This window comes from Mycena indigotica (assembly GCF_014461135.1).
Source record: "Mycena indigotica strain 171206Taipei chromosome Unknown Mind.scaff0008, whole genome shotgun sequence".
Classification (NCBI taxonomy): Eukaryota; Fungi; Basidiomycota; class Agaricomycetes; order Agaricales; family Mycenaceae; genus Mycena; species Mycena indigotica.
This window is the reverse complement of record NW_023503007.1, coordinates 1,253,775-1,269,172: the sequence shown is the minus strand read 5'-3', so window position 1 is coordinate 1,269,172 and position 15,398 is coordinate 1,253,775. Positions and strand designations below refer to the sequence as shown.

General features: G+C 49.0%; 4 protein-coding genes across 4 annotated transcripts; 2 read left to right on the top strand and 2 right to left on the bottom strand.

The window, feature by feature from the left end:
* Positions 1–494: 494 nt before the first annotated feature.
* Positions 495–2,799, bottom strand: MIND_00919500 (Protein arginine N-methyltransferase; the record flags this gene model as incomplete). Its single annotated transcript, XM_037365827.1, has 10 exons — positions 495–887; positions 933–971; positions 1,019–1,341; positions 1,394–1,468; positions 1,516–1,824; positions 1,879–1,995; positions 2,047–2,177; positions 2,233–2,412; positions 2,463–2,660; positions 2,708–2,799. The coding sequence occupies 10 exons, from the start codon at positions 2,797–2,799 to the stop codon at positions 495–497; spliced, it is 1,857 nt and encodes a 618-aa protein (XP_037217239.1).
* Positions 2,800–4,412: 1,613 nt separating this feature from the next.
* MIND_00919400 (F-box domain-containing protein) lies at positions 4,413–5,936 on the bottom strand (the record flags this gene model as incomplete). The annotated part of the gene is made up of 1 exon (XM_037365826.1): positions 4,413–5,936. The coding sequence occupies exon 1, from the start codon at positions 5,919–5,921 to the stop codon at positions 4,413–4,415; it is 1,509 nt and encodes a 502-aa protein (XP_037217238.1). The 5' UTR covers positions 5,922–5,936.
* A 2,337-nt stretch (positions 5,937–8,273) lies between these two features.
* Positions 8,274–9,616, top strand: MIND_00919300 (uncharacterized protein; the record flags this gene model as incomplete). Its single annotated transcript, XM_037365825.1, has 8 exons — positions 8,274–8,306; positions 8,359–8,464; positions 8,518–8,695; positions 8,747–8,819; positions 8,861–9,019; positions 9,069–9,229; positions 9,281–9,509; positions 9,560–9,616. 8 exons carry the CDS (start codon positions 8,274–8,276, stop codon positions 9,614–9,616), a joined length of 996 nt encoding a protein of 331 aa, XP_037217237.1.
* A 1,547-nt stretch (positions 9,617–11,163) lies between these two features.
* Positions 11,164–13,307, top strand: MIND_00919200 (Aryl-alcohol oxidase-like protein; the record flags this gene model as incomplete). Its single annotated transcript, XM_037365824.1, has 8 exons — positions 11,164–11,287; positions 11,336–11,494; positions 11,543–11,629; positions 11,679–11,785; positions 11,834–12,035; positions 12,082–12,258; positions 12,307–13,163; positions 13,215–13,307. The coding sequence occupies 8 exons, from the start codon at positions 11,164–11,166 to the stop codon at positions 13,305–13,307; spliced, it is 1,806 nt and encodes a 601-aa protein (XP_037217236.1).
* Positions 13,308–15,398: the final 2,091 nt, after the last annotated feature.

The window sequence follows — 15,398 nt, the reverse complement described above, 5'->3', positions numbered from 1 at the left end:
GGCTAACTGGGCCACCTTCGAATTGGTGTTGTTTGTGACAAATAAGGTAATTTCTGGGTCATGTCTGTGGAAATCCAATTGTCTGGAGGCAGGGATGCCTGCAACGTTTACAGGGTTCTGCCTAGCAACCCTGAGTAGTGTCTATTTTTAAGCTGACTTGCAGTATATACAACACCTCATTAGCAAAAATAATGCTTAGTCTACTTATTTCTGACTTCAAAATATATTAACTAATAAAATTGGAGCATGACAGCCATGATTCTGTCTGCAAACAATTCTCAGCACCAACTACAGTATCCAGCCCTACCTCTGGTGATATAAAGGTGACTGTGTACTAATCTTGAAACTTCATTCCCTAAATATTACCTTACCTGGAAAAATGACAAAGAAACACAGTGATATCAGACTTGATATATATGAGATCACTGCTGTATAATTGAATGTGATATGTTAGGAAATCTGCTCCTTGTACAGTACATTGATGAACATTTGTTCTACTGATTTCCTTCAACAAACCCATCCCTTCCTTCCACCTGGCCTAACTGAATCTTCAGCTCTAGTCCTTGCTCTATATCTCTATGTTGTACACCAGGAAAGATATGTTCCATTCCTCCTGCTGCTGCTGCTGCCATGATTGACCAAGGATCATTGGGGTCAAAGTGAGAGTGGCTTAGCAGTACTCCATTGTTGTAGTACTGTGCCACAACTGCAATCCCAATTGTAAGAAATCCAAAGATGAAGATTGGGATGATGACAATATTGCTGCTGACAGCCTTGTACTGCCAACCAATTGTGTCTACCATTGCATAACCTGTAATGTTGCGTATTTTATCAGGTGTGAGAAGGCCTTGTGACTCCAGGTTATAAGCAAGATTTGCTTTGACAATCTATAATAGTTAGGGTGAGTAAGTGAAGTTAAGGTTACAACTTACAGTAGCAGTCAACTCAGTGACTCCACTAAGATATGCCTCCTATGGGATATAAGTATTTTGTTTGTCTCCACCTATTAAAATCCTACCAAGGCACGAGCAAATTGGTTTAATTGATCCTCATTCAAGTTTAATTCTTCACTTGTTGTCCCTTGATGTGAGAGAAGGGCTCGTAGTGTGTCACCGATAATATTCCCATCTGCTGACTGTGCATAGCCAAATGCATTTTTTGTTGAGTTGAACGCAGCATAACCCATTGGACCAATATTGGTGAGGGATGAGCCAGCATAGTCTGCGATTATGGTATAACCATCTGTGATAGCTGTATAATTTGCTATTGTGTCGCCAATCACTGTAGTCATTGAACAGGCAAAGTCCCCTGGGTATCTACCCTGGCCATCAATAATCATATCTGAAGAGGGGGGCTAGGTGAAAAATGAAATAAAATAGATAAAATGATATACTAAACACAGGTTGGTCAAAAGTGTTGCCACTTTCACAAGCAACTAGTGACCAAGTGTTATTGTAAAAGTCTGTAACTGAGACTGTCAAATAATACTTGAGTTATCAATAAAAGGTTTCATACAGATGGCTTTACCCTGTTCATTACCACATTCATTTTGAATTCTCCAAACTACATTGTCTGCATTGAGGGTTGGGACTGGGAAAACTGTCCCAGTGCGGGAAATTTGCTGCCTGCTAGCAAGAGCTTCGAATGCATAATATTGACAGGAGACATTCACAAAAACCCCTTGCTGCTGCATAACAAACTTGGCATTTGATAGGTCAGTTGAGGGTGGAAAGGGTGAAGTGTTCATAACATCAAAGATGCTGGGTAATGTTGCCTTCAAGCTATTTGTATTGTTCCTCCTGAGATTGATCCCAGTTACCCCATCTATAGCTTATGTTAGTGACTAATTCATTGTCTGCTTTGAGGGCAATAACACACTGGTAGATCCAGAGTATGTAAATCCCCCAAACTCAATAATGGCTGCATGTCCAGCAGAGGCCGTTACTGAGACAGAGCCAGCTTCAAGTAAGCTGGGAAGAACATTGATATCATTGACTAGATATTAATAAGAAACAGCACTGTCATTAGGCTTGCCATTTAACTTACTAATGGGAAACAGCTGATTGTCCCAGCTTTTGCTGATATCTAGTTGCACAGAGGTCTGATTTAAATCCAGCTCAATTCCAGTCAAATTGACATAGACTGTAATGTGACCAGGGGTGAGGAGTGAAGACCATCTATCATTTCATGAGCTGTGGTAGTTCAAAAGAGTTGTAAGAGATAATTAGTCACCCAGGAGTTTGACCCAACCCTAACAGAAAGATAGCAGCACTTGCCAACGCCCAATATTTGTATTTCATATCAAGGATCAGCGACTTCTTTGACAGCCTGACCCCAAATCCTAGAGTTGAGATACGGAGTGGATGTGTCAAGGCCACAATAAGCCCATGTGTCACTGCTTGTGTAAAAAGACTGATAATGCTCTAAGTATTGACCATAAGATAAAGTTCAAGTTGACTTACAAGGAAGAAAATAATGACAGAGCAGTGGCCAATGTTGTGAAGATATATGTTTGCAGTTGAGGATTGATCTCAAAGAACTCTACAGCGAGGGCACCCATAGGAATTTGGACATGAGCACGGACAATCAGAAGAAGTCCAAGAGCAAAGATCATGAGGGAGAGTTGACCAATAACAATAAATAATGGCCATAGAATCCGCCTAAAGAAGGGCATAAGAGAAAATGATATCAGTAATGATAAACAAACCTGGTCCTGAGTTGAGGCAATACTGGATGATCTGGTTTTGCCAGGGATTCTGAAGAAAAAGAATTGTTTTGGGTCTGCTGGGACTGAAACATGTGGAAGGAGAAAGCAAGAAACACGAGAGACCAGTCTGGGGGATTTTCGAAGAATCTACTAGTATCAATCTTATATGTAGAGTAAACGTGAGGGAACGGGCCAATATCATGATCATGATGAGATCCCATTGGTACACAGCACTATTGTAGATCCGAGGACTTGGCATCAGACTGTTTGCATCGTCAAAAATAGCAAGTATATTTAAAAAGTTCAGGTATAGCTTCATATGTAGCTCAAAGTTGCCAGTAACGGTGCTCGTGGAGTAGGACAATAATTTGGCTCAAGAATTTCCACTGCCAGTGCGGCGCCATATGGGCCGGGGCCATGTCCGAGTCAGTATTCGGCGCAATCACTGGCACCCCCACTGAGTGGATGTCGACAGCTAGAATGAACGACAAGGCGGTTCACACTACCTATAGGAGGTAGTACGAGTAGCTGTTGGGAGCCCGTTGATTTCCAGGGAGATGCTGTTCAACTTGGTGATCCACTGATCCTACTAGTAGTAAGTATCGCGATGCTCCTGGGGGCAGTGTTGTTGGACAAGTTGAATGAGAGATAACATCTCGAGAAACAGGAACCTGAAGGGTGACCACACAGCTGCGCACTGCCATAAAACTTGGGATAGTGCGGCATCCGGCTGAGAGAGCCTGAGCGACCAAGGCAGGCAACTTACTGTTGAGCGTCAATTCTCCGAGTCGGTGACAGGCGCAAATATGGCAGTACCTTCCGCACCTCACAGGCTTTCAGTTGGCAGCCCCAGTGTGCTTACTGTATCCCGCAACTGCAAATTGTGGAATCGTGAATCGTGAATTACTTCAAGTTTCTGCTTCCGAGAGATTGAGACAAGGCCGCCCAGCCACACGGCGTCCCGCACTAAGCACCTTTCCGGTCAGAAAAAACACAGCAGCCTGAGAGAAAAACGGACGCCAGATCATGAGAGAGAGAAGATACTCCGAATGTATCAGCAAGTCATTTCCCTGATCACTGCGGCCCGGGACTCCGGAGTTCTCAATTTTTTCTCATTTTTCGACCAACTTCGCAGGTTCGAACTTCGAGTGTCCGGCGAAAGACCTAGGAGACCCCTATATATACCCCGATAGTCGCGTTTCCCATATCCAAGCCCCTCTCCAATCACTCCCCGAGCTGCCCGGGTAGCAAGCACTGCGAAAACCAATAATTGAGGTATTTGCACTCAAGACCGTCCGCGCAGGCTATACGAATGTCAGAAGGAGGGTCAAACGGTCATGAGAAGACCTACTGTCCGTCCACACGATACCGTCGCCGCCACATTGGCCATAGAGCGAAATGGTGGCTGCGGCCAGAGGGAGAAAGAGGGAGGGTAGAAGGATCCGAAAATGCATGCAGAGCAGTCGCGGTTGTCGGCGATATGCGATTATGTCTCTTGTTTTCTAGCCATTGAATGTGTTTTATATGGTCCAAGGCCGAGTGAAGCCGAGGCGGATGTTTCTCGCAGTACTCTCGGTCGGTCGGCGAGGAATTGGGCTGGTCATGCGACACGAGATTGAAGGTCCTTCCCGGGTACCGGTAAAGCGCATGCTTTCCTTTGGACGCAAGCGGATAGTTGGAAGCAAATACTCAATTGGTTGTTTATTCAATCAAAGCTCCAGCGGACATCGCCCATCTCATTGCGCGCGTCTTCCATCTTGGTCAGCAAGTCCTCCTTCCACCGCTTCATCTCCTCTGAAAGCTCCCGTGCCGGCGTCGTCCGGGTATGCGGGCCGCCGGTGACCTGGAAACTGCGCAGCGCAGGGAGCGCGCTGGCCAACAGCGCAATCAGGCGCGTGGTATCCAACGGTGTGGTGACATTCTGAAGTATGAGCGTGCGGACGTTGGGCAAGACGGGCCACGAGAATGATACATCCGGCTCTGTGAGCGACCAAAGGGCGAGCGTGTCGAGCTCCGGCAGACGAGAAACGGCCTGCAAAGCGGGCGCCAATGAGCTCCGCACTGTGTCGACGTCGCTGGGCCAAATTTCGACCATTGTCAAGGAAGGCAAATTGTAGTTTGTGTTGAGGACATTCATGTAGTGGGCGACTGCCGTCAGCCGCTGAAGCTTCTTCCAAGAAATAGGCGCGGTTGTGTAGTCGTACTTGGCAAGGAAGACGGGTGACATGTAGGTGAGTGTCGTCAGCGTTGCGCTATGTCGATTCAAGAACTCGACAGAAGCTCTCGGAGTGATCTTGGTCGACCATATTGCGACGGTGTGTAATGCGGGGAGTATTAAGCCGGGGTCCGACAGTATTGCCGTCCAGGCCGAGAAAGTGAGCTCTACGGAGAGCAAGAGGGTCGTGATTTTCGTCTTGTCGATGATGAGTAAAGTCCACGGTAATAGTGGGTCACGCCGCGCATGCGATGCTGCAATTTTCGTATTCTTTGCAGCGGTTGCCGGATCGCCGGGACCGAACGGATATACGGCCTCGATGGAAGAGAGTGCATTAGTTGTGGCAACCCACTGCTTGGAGCCATCGTGCAGCTCCAGTTTGCAGTACGGCTCCCGAGTGTACGGATTCCACGTCCGCAAGGCGCGGACCTTGTGGGTGAATATGGCCGTATTGGAAACAATAACCGCCACAGGGGACTGTCCGCATAGCGCTTGGAGAAGTCTGGGGACGTTCACGCCCATATTCCAAGTCACAGGTCGTTTGATGAGATTTCGGTCGAAGGTGAGGAGGATGTGGGAGATTCTGTAGACGGAGGGGCTGAGATGGTTGAATAGCGCCTGCAAGCGTCGTAGGTTTTCCACTCCGCCATTTGTCAGACCGTCCCGAGGGACATATTCAAATTTGTGGAGCGGTCGACGGTTAGCTATAGGCGAACTCGGATCTGGATCGCGGAGAGCGAGGGCCAAACGAAGAGCGCGCAAAGCGTCGGAGGATGATATGAGGACGTTCTTCGTAAATAACTCGAGCTTGTGGCGCAGTAGCAAGGACTCCTTCGCCAGCCAGTGAAACTTCTTGGACACCTCGGCTAACGCGTGCAGGGTTTCGTCATCTGCGGCAGCTAGGATTTCCAGCAACAGTTCTGTGGGCAGCGACGGAAGCTTTGAGAGCGACATGTGGCCGCCCTTAGAACTCATAGCTCGTTTGAAGATGCGGGACATGGTGGTAAGAGTTAGAGAGCTGTAGGCGATGACGTGTGGGGCAGTGCGAGATTATGATGCGCTGATTTTAAATTCCAAATCCCGACACACGTGGCAATAACTTGTCTTCGACAACCATGCTGGATCGCACTCGCATGCTCGACTCTCTACCTGACGAGTTGATCGGCGAAATAATGGCATGCATGCTCTCCGGCGATGACTCGCCTTTCCCGGGCCTCCGCTTTACCGCCGTAAGCCCTCGATGGCGGCACATAGCGCACAATACCCCCGCTCTATGGACGCGCATTCTCGTTTGTCATGACAAAGACCCGTCTATTCTTCAGGATATCATCAACCACTCGCAGTCGTTGGCTCTCGATGTCGAATTTCGCCTCCCGGCATTCCGCTACCGTTTTGATACCACATATACGCAGCACCTGGAGATCCTGGTCCACGAGATTCATCGGTGGCGGTCTTTTACCGTCTTCGCAACCAACCCAGTGCTTCACCTTATCCGGAAACACATACAGGGCCTGTCCATGCCGCTTCTCCAGCGCCTCCATCTTGTCCAGACCGGAGATGGCCAGCTCCACCACTTAGGTCCATTCGTCCTCGAACCTGCGGTGTTTCGCTGTCTACAGCTCGAGCGAGTGATGATCTACGTCGAAGACTCGCGCATGCTAGGAGGGCTTCAGCACATCAGACTCGTTGAATCGTCAATGGCGATCCTGGACGAAAACAAACTGCTTTCGTTCCAACACCCGGCAGCCACGACCGAGCCTCGCTTACCTAGCATGACTTCTCTGCAGAGCATTCACCTCGACGCCAGCAGTCCAACGCCAGACGGGCTACCCTATTCCTCCTCCTTCAGTCCCGCTCACATTACGACTGTCTTTCTCTCGCGGCTGGTGGCCCCGTCATTCGACATCGTCCAAGCACTCTCTCGATTCTACGGAACCGTGCTCAGTTCATCCGCCTTGAAAAGCATCACGATTGCAAACATCCATGGTCACGCACTCGCCATGCTTTTAACCGTCATTCGCAACGTCAGCTTCCCGCCGCTCCAGTATCTCTCGTTCAGAGAAATCGACACCGCTGAAATAGAGGACCGCGTCATTTCGGCGTTTGCTGCGGGAGTTGAAGAGCTCGTGTTAGAAAACCTGGATGCAGAGCCGTTCACATCACAACCCAAGATGGCCGTCAAAGTGCGGATAAATGGTGTGCACAGTATGTGAAGTTCGTGGATACCTCAGCTTGAAGCATAAAACGACATTCACAGGATAGGTACTGACCACACACCATAACTAACTAAGTCTAACTTCAATGAAGATGTGATACTAAGTAGTACAGTAGAGAATATATGGCAAGCTCAATGAACATACATAATAATATGTCTGAGTCGCACATGATTGAAGGTGGGTTATGATTCTAACTTCAATTCAAAATTGTTTCGGAAATTGGGTTGATTAAAAGTATGACAGATCACGCCACGTCACATCACGTCACTACACGTCACCTTCCTGCTGGTGCCCTTTCGGAACACTTTTGTCAGGTCAAGCCATCTGAAACGGACTGGTCTTGGCTCAATGCCAACCCACGCCCCTAGAGGACCCTCAACAACTTGAAGCCCTCGTTCCAGTTTTCCCCCCCACTTGGCCGCGGTCAACTGTCAACACCAAGTCCGCACCGTCTGAACTGAGAATTGTTCGGATGTCCGTTCCTGGTCGGCTGTCGCGAGATACAATGTCGGTTCTTAGAAGGGATATAGTAGCCGCGGCGAAGTGGTAACCAGGCCCATACCGTGACTAGTACTTATGCATCGCCCTCTTCCTTTCCTTCAAGTTTGCCCGGCGAACGAAAAGAAAGAAACATCCCCGCTAACTTGCTCCACGGTATCCCTATGCCACCTCTCGTATGCGGCCGTGAACAAGCCTGAGGTAGAGCGACTCACTGAAGCCTGTGCCGGACCCCGGTAATATCAACATTACAATCATAGCTTCCCAGCTAAAATTGCCCCCTTTCTAGCAGTTATGTAACCTTCCTAGACCAGGCCAGGAAGAAGCATGGGCGCGTGGATGCGCTTTCGAAAAATTTTCATCTCGACAGCGACAGGATCTGTACAAGATCGATACTCAACTCAGCAACTGACCAAGGGCGCATTCAATCGGCTTTGGCGGGTTCTCGGTCTTCGCGCACTTTTTTTCGAATTCGCCCCACGGTCCACCAAGAATAAGCGATAGCCGACGCCTCTTTTGGGCCTATATCTACAGAGCGGTCCGTCACAGACTGTGGATTTGGCTGCAACCCTTCCCCACCTCCCCATCCCACTCCCACCACCAACCACTCTCTGATCCTCTTTTGCACGTAGTCGCCATGGCAGACCTGGAGTTATTGACCGGTCCGATGGTAGGGCCCCTCGCATTCAGACACACGTCCATGCTTTAACCGGGTTTTGTAGCTCGCTGGAACTCAGGCCAACTGGCTCCTCCTCGGCACGCTTACTCTCCAAGTTTACAAGTTTTTTGTTTGCTTCCCGAAAGAGCGCGCATGGATCAAGGCGATGGGTGCGTGCCGAGACTTACAGCGACTGATCCTCAGGCTGACTCTGCCCGATTAGTCTACACACTCTTCATCCTCGAATGTACCCAGACGGGCGTCACGTCGCATTTTGCGTACTCGTTACTCGTTCTGGGCTGGGGCAATCCCGCCGTCTTTGCAAAACTGCCATGGTCGAGTCTCGCGACACCGATATTCACAGGAATTACCAGCGCAACGGTGCAGATATTCTTCGCTTGGTGAGCCGCTATAATTATGTCGCTGTTGCCTCCATTCTAACTATCTGCCAGGCGGATATATACGCTGAAAGGAGAACACCTTCTGGCGAAGCTGGTGTGCGTTCTCATTGTCATGGCCAGTTTTGTTCTTTCAATTCTGCTGCACGCCCACTAACGATCTCCTAGCTCGGACTTATGTCTAGCCTCGCGGCATTCGTCACGGATGGGCTGTTTGCGGTCACCACCGAACTCTCCAAACTGCCCCCTCTCATGACGGGTGTCAAAGTGTGGCTCATCGGCTCCGCCGTCTGCGATGTACTTATCACAATATCCATGCTCATCATCGTCGGTGCACTTTCTTGTTGTCGAGGGATAGAACTGACTTCTTCTACAGCTCACGCAATACCGCATGAAGACTCCGTGGAAGCGTACCGACTCCATCATCACCAAGCTCATCTACAATGTTATCGAAACTGGCGCGATTACCACGATCGTCGCCGTTGCGGATGTTACGCTCTTCATCGTGTCTTCGCAGACCAATTTACACCAGACGCCGTTCGTGTTCTTTCTTTCTGTCTTGCAGGAGAGTACTCATATGTCTCGCAGCGCTTTCATGCTCGGCAAGCTGTACACCAATGTGCTCCTGGCGACGCTCAATGCTCGGGCGGTTATGGGCACGCCATCAGGCCTCAACGCTGCCTCGGGTGACCGTGAAGGTACACACGGTACACACGAGATGAACTGGCGTGGGCAAAGGAGCAACGAGCGCGACCTTGAAAGCAGCGGCGTGCAAAGGAAGGTCCAGATCTCGACAGTAACGAGGGTGACTACCGATGTCAGTTCGCTTGCTTGTTTTTTTGCGCTGGCGACTAACCGCACCCGCAGAGCGACCAGAAAGACCGCTACGGCCACGCGGACGCAAAGCTCCCGGCTGCGTTCTGAGCACACGCAACGCTCGGCCGCCAAAAAAAATCGCCAACCATTTCTTCCCTTTTTGCTTTGCTTCGTCGCTCATTCTTTCGTTTTTCCTCCGCGTGTACTACCATACATATCCTTGGGCTCGCATTTGGTCGGTGAGATTATTGGTTTTGCATTATATACATCTTCTATTCTAGTACATACATTCGTTTATAGACCTTGGAAGGATCTTACCAGAGGTAAATACCTGTTACATAACTGTACTGCGGAACTCAGAGGCTTCACTCAAGGTGTGTGGTGTTAGCAAGTGCTTTTTGATCATTGCAAAGAAATGCGGAAGAGATTCAGCAATGCCTCGTTAGATAAGATTAGATCGGAAAGTAACACCGGTAAATCAACGAAGCTAGGGTTACCTTGGCCGCATCTAATAACGCCTTTGACTCGAGCGGCTTCTCAAATACGCCCCTGAGCATAGTTTGCCAATGCACTCATGCGCAGAGTCAGGGACGCGTATGTAATACTGTACGACTCAGATGCTACATCTTGAAAGCGGACTCGGATATCGGCGACGGCCGGAAATTCAGGTCCCTGATCCCATCAAGACCATAGACCATGGGTCAAGTCGCTGGGACGGAGTTGCCATATTTGACATGGATTGAATCGGTTTCGTTCCACGGAAGCCTGCATCGAATTTCTTCTGGGCCTTGGTAAGTAGTCCGCCGCGCCCGACGAGAACGATTCGGCTTCTCAACTGCTTTACGGTTTCCCTGTTCAATATTGAAGCCGTAACGGCGCACACGCAGATAGAAAATTCCCTCGCAAATTGTGATTGCAGCCGCTAGATGCAGATTGTCGAGAGGATTGACGCTTTCTGCACTCTTCCGCTCACACGTATATACGTAGCTAAATGCTTCTCTTCTCCGTGATGGTAAGGAAAGCCTAAGAGGCTAAGGCCCTGAATTTAGTTGTGGGCCTAGGGCGCAGGCAGATCACGCTCAAATTACCCTCGCCGTGGCAGTCGCTGAGCAATTCGGACGGTCACTCTCCCAGCGGAGCTCTCCAGACCCCTCCGCCGCGTAAACCGACGGTTATTTGCCTCCGCGGGAGCACCACGCGAAATGGAATCGCCCTGGGCCGGCGGTGCGCATAATCAGGCCAAATCTGGCAATGCGCGGTCGGCATCGGTCATTAGGACCGATCAACCGCCGTGTGGGCGGGTCGGCTGACACCGGGTATCAACGCAAGCCGTTCGTAATGCTTTGATGGGCTTCTGATGGCCCCTTGCCCTTCTTCCAGAAACCGCCATCGCGACCAGCGACTTTTTTTTTCAAAAGTCAAAATGTCGCTAGCGCCCACACATTACGCGCTTGTCTCCTGCGCTATCGACCCCTGCGCATAACTGGTTTATTGCAATTACGCGCTAGTCGCAGGCACGCGAGCAGCCAGCCACAACCGACAAGGCCTGTAAATAGCCACCCCCACTCGGTCCACTCCCTTACCGTCCCTTCCTTCCCTTCCCTTCCCTTCCCATCCCCCCCCTCTTCGTTCTCTGCGCCCGACTTGTGTGTCCAATGGCGCCCATTTCCATCCGGTCCCTCGTCCTCCTCGCGACCGCGCTCGTCAGCGTCAGCGCTGGCAAAATCTTCACGTCGCCCAGCCAGGTTACGAAGAAGTATGACTTCATCGTCGTTGGCGGTGGGTTTTGGTGTTGGCTTCCCCTTCTTATACTAACCAGTGCGTTAGGTGGCACGGCTGGCAGCGTTATAGCAGCCCGTCTCTCAGAAGTCGCTTCTGTGAACGTGCTGGTCATCGAGGCCGGCGGGCTCGACAACACCACCTTTTTTGACGCCATCTACACCCCACTATTGGCGGGTTCGGCACTTGGAACGGATATCGACTGGCGTATGTGTCTTGAACAGTCCTTCCATCAAACTCACTCTTTGCGCGCAGAGTACACCTCCGTTCCGCAACCCGGGCTCAACGGACGGACGGTCAATGTCCCGCGAGGGAAGGTGCTGGGTGGTTGCAGCGCCATCAGTGTGTTATGTCCCTTGAATTCCTCCCCCTTTCACTGAAAGCCATCTAGACGGCATGATATATGCGCGTGGCTCTGCCGACGAGTATAACCGTCTCGCTACCGTCTCCGGAGATGCAGGGTGGTCATGGAAGAATCTCAAGTCCTACATGCTCAAGGTGCGCATTTATAGTTCTTGTTGCTACATTTGAGTAATACTTGGGCAGAACGAGCAACACAGTCCTCCGTGGAACGGCCGCTCCAACGTGGGCCAGTACGACCCTGCCTGGCATGGAAACGGGCCTTTGCTAACAGGCCTTACTCCACAAGTTTTTGAGCTCGATAATCGCGTCATGGCCAACACGAGGACTGTCCCGAACGCCTTCCCTTTCAACCTGGACCCTAACTCGGGCGTGCTCAATGGTGTTTGTGCGTATGATTTACTTGGCGCCACACTGAATTGACGTTCCTATAGCATGGCTTGAGACCACTGTTGGCAATGGCATGCGCAGCACGTCTGCATCGAAATACCTTCACCCAGCGGTCAATACACGAAGCAACCTCGACGTTCTAATCAATACGCAAGTCACTAAGCTCGTTCAGACAGCGTCAAAGACTTTCCGAGGAGTCCAGGTCGCTCAGGGTGCCCAGGGTGTGTGGAGTTCTTCATAACTAATCCCCAAACTTACTTTGCTCCAAGCTGCAAGCTTCTCATTCACCGCTTCCAAAGAGGTCATTCTTTCTGCAGGCAGTATTGGCACGCCCCAACTCCTTCTCCTTTCTGGTATTGGTCCATCAGCGCAGCTCCGGCCATTAGGCATTCCGACTGTCCTTGACAATCCCGATGTGGGCCGTAATCTGCAAGACCAGACGATCCTCAACCTCCAGTGGGAGGTAAACCCGGCCTTCTCCACCCTCAGCGCCTTCTTCGCCAATGCGACCGCCTTCGGGGGCGCCCTCGCTGAATGGCAGGCAACACATACTGGCTTTGCTGCGGGCAACACCGTTGTCAACACCATCGCCTTCCTGCGTTTGCCAAACAACTCCCCGCTCCTCGCCAACCGGCCGGACCCCGCAGCTGGGCCCGGCTCGCCGCACTTTCAGATGGCCTTCCTGAACCTCTTCCTGGGCAACCCCGGACAGGCCGCGCCCGCCAGCGGGAGCTTCAATACTGTCGCGCTCGTGCTGCAGTCCCCCACAACAGTTGGCTCCGTTAATATCACCTCCTCTTCCGCGTTTGCGAAACCAGCAATCGACAACGCCCTCCTCGGTACCTCCTTTGACATCGGCACCATGGTCGCTGCCGCCCGCACGGCCCAGGCATTCTTCTCGACCCCGGCCTTTGCTGGGTACTTTGTCAGCCCGGCACCCGAAACCGCAGCAGCCTTGGCGAGCGACGCCGCGCTGACCGCATATATCCGCAAATATGCTGATTCGATTAAGCATCCCGTAGGGACGGCGCGCATTTCGAAAGGGTCAGACAGGACGGGCGTCGTTGACGGGTCGCTGTTGGTTAAGGGATTGACTGGCGTCCGGGTTGTGGACGCTAGTGTATTGGTGCGTATATTGGTCTCTTCTTCTTTGGTGTCGCTAACCACTTGATACTAGCCACTTGCCCCCGCGAGCTTCCCCCAAGGCGAAGTCTATATTCTCGCGGAGCGCGCCGCCGACATCGTCAAGAAGGCGTGGAACCTGCATTAACGTGGCCTGCGACCCTGAAAACTAGTAGTCCCTTTCGCTCTCTTCATATCTCTTCTCCATGCGGCATCTATACCTACGAAAGTTATACACCTCATACATGGATCCTGTTGTAATCACGCACCATTCCCCCCCTGCTTTCCCGTTTGCTCCACGTCCCTTTTTGCTTGTTTTTGGAATTGTACTTGCATATTGCTCTTCTCTTCTCTCCTTTGTTTTTCTTTCTTTGTCGTTAGCTTGGGGTTAACTGGATACGACCTAGGTTTTAATACAAACACAAGTCAGTCAGTAGTAGAGACACAATGAAACTGTCTAGCTATATAGTTGCTGGGATCATCTGAACATGAACAGAATGGCTAGCATTATATACTGCACTTCTAAATGTTTCCAAGTGGTATCAAACAAACATTGGAATGACCATTTTATTTGTGAACTTGGGCAAACACCAACTCACACTAGGGTTCTACCAAAATTGTTTCTAAAGTAGGATTTATTTGTTTTGTGAGAAATAGTAATAGAAAAGCAGGGCCCATATCAAGCCCGTATAGCAACTTGATTTATCAATAATGAGTGACTAGTATCAAGAGTAGATTTCATCTGCCAGTATGATAGCATGTTATATTTTTAGCGGGGGAGACCTCCTTCTACGATATTGATCCTTGAATTCAGCAACGCTCCAGCGTTCTGTTAACCCTCACACGGGAAATTCAAAAATTTCTTTTCCCTTTTAAACATGTATTGAATGTACATATTTAGATACATGTTTCCTCAACCAAGAAATATGATATATTAATTATTTCATAAATGACTCTTCTTTATCAAGCTTTCTGTAAGAACAAAAAGAATGTCTTTCACAGGGATGGAAAAGTTATTGAAAAGCTAACCTTTCCATATGGCTTTGAATACCCCTTTCTGTGTACTATAAAGAATATATTTTCACTCATTTCAAAAATATGTGGTTTATATTCCTCTTTATTTGTGGTATAAAAGATGATATTTCTGCCATTTTTAGAAAGGTCTTCTTTATATGCACCTTTGTTAGCAGATAGAAAGAACATCTTTCAAGACAAAGAGAAAGGTGTGCTTTTTGATCGCATGAAAGGGGTAAGGAAACATCATCTTTCTGACTTTTTCAGAAAGATGCTCTTTGTTCTTGTATGAAAGGGGAAACAAATGATGTCCTTTCTGCCAAAGATATAAAGATGTTATTTTCATTGACATGAAAACATGAATATAAATAGCTTCTTTGTGAAAAAAATAAAAACATTTCCTTTCTACGACAAAGAAATAGGTATACAAATCTGTATTGAAAAGATGAACTTTCAATTGACATTTCAGTTTTTCCTGAAACAGGTCCTTTCCATACAAGGGAAATATCTTTGAAAAGCAACTATTTATGCTAATTCAGATATATGATCTTTCTTCCCTATAGAAAGAAGAATTAAAATGTTTACATCATTTTAATTCTTCTTTTAATGGGAAAAGAAAGTTTTGAATTTTCCCTGTGCCTTCCACCCTGCGATAAGGTGTATCCTTCCCTGGTAGATGTCTCATCAGCATACTGTCTGCAGTATGAGTGAATGAATCACTTACAATTATCAAGGTATACTTCTTGCTCCACTGGGCCTGGTACCACCAATAAATGAACAAGTCGCCATCGAGGAGGAGATCCGTCAGCCGGGGGGCAGCGAGTGCAGAGCACGACATGGAGACATATGACCTTCTTTTTCATTGGAAAATATGAGCTTGTATTCAGTGCTTATTGAGATAAGGAGTGAGGTACATTCACAAGATTTTGTGGTTTGTGATGGTTGTATTTGAGGTTGCAGTGCAAGATTGGTGAGGTTTGAGGTTTGAGCTGCCAGCTCTGAGGTCTGTGGTTGGCTTTGTGATATTACTCCACGATCGAATTCTAACTCCAAAATTTTATCCCAAAGTGTCAAATTCTGACCATGGTCATATCACCATTTGACTATGGTCTGATCATGGTCTAGCACTATATGGTATTATTTCACTCAATTCAAATGGCAAATATGCTATATATATATATCACCTTGCTTTAGCTAGGTCCTGGAGACTGGTTATTGTAACGTA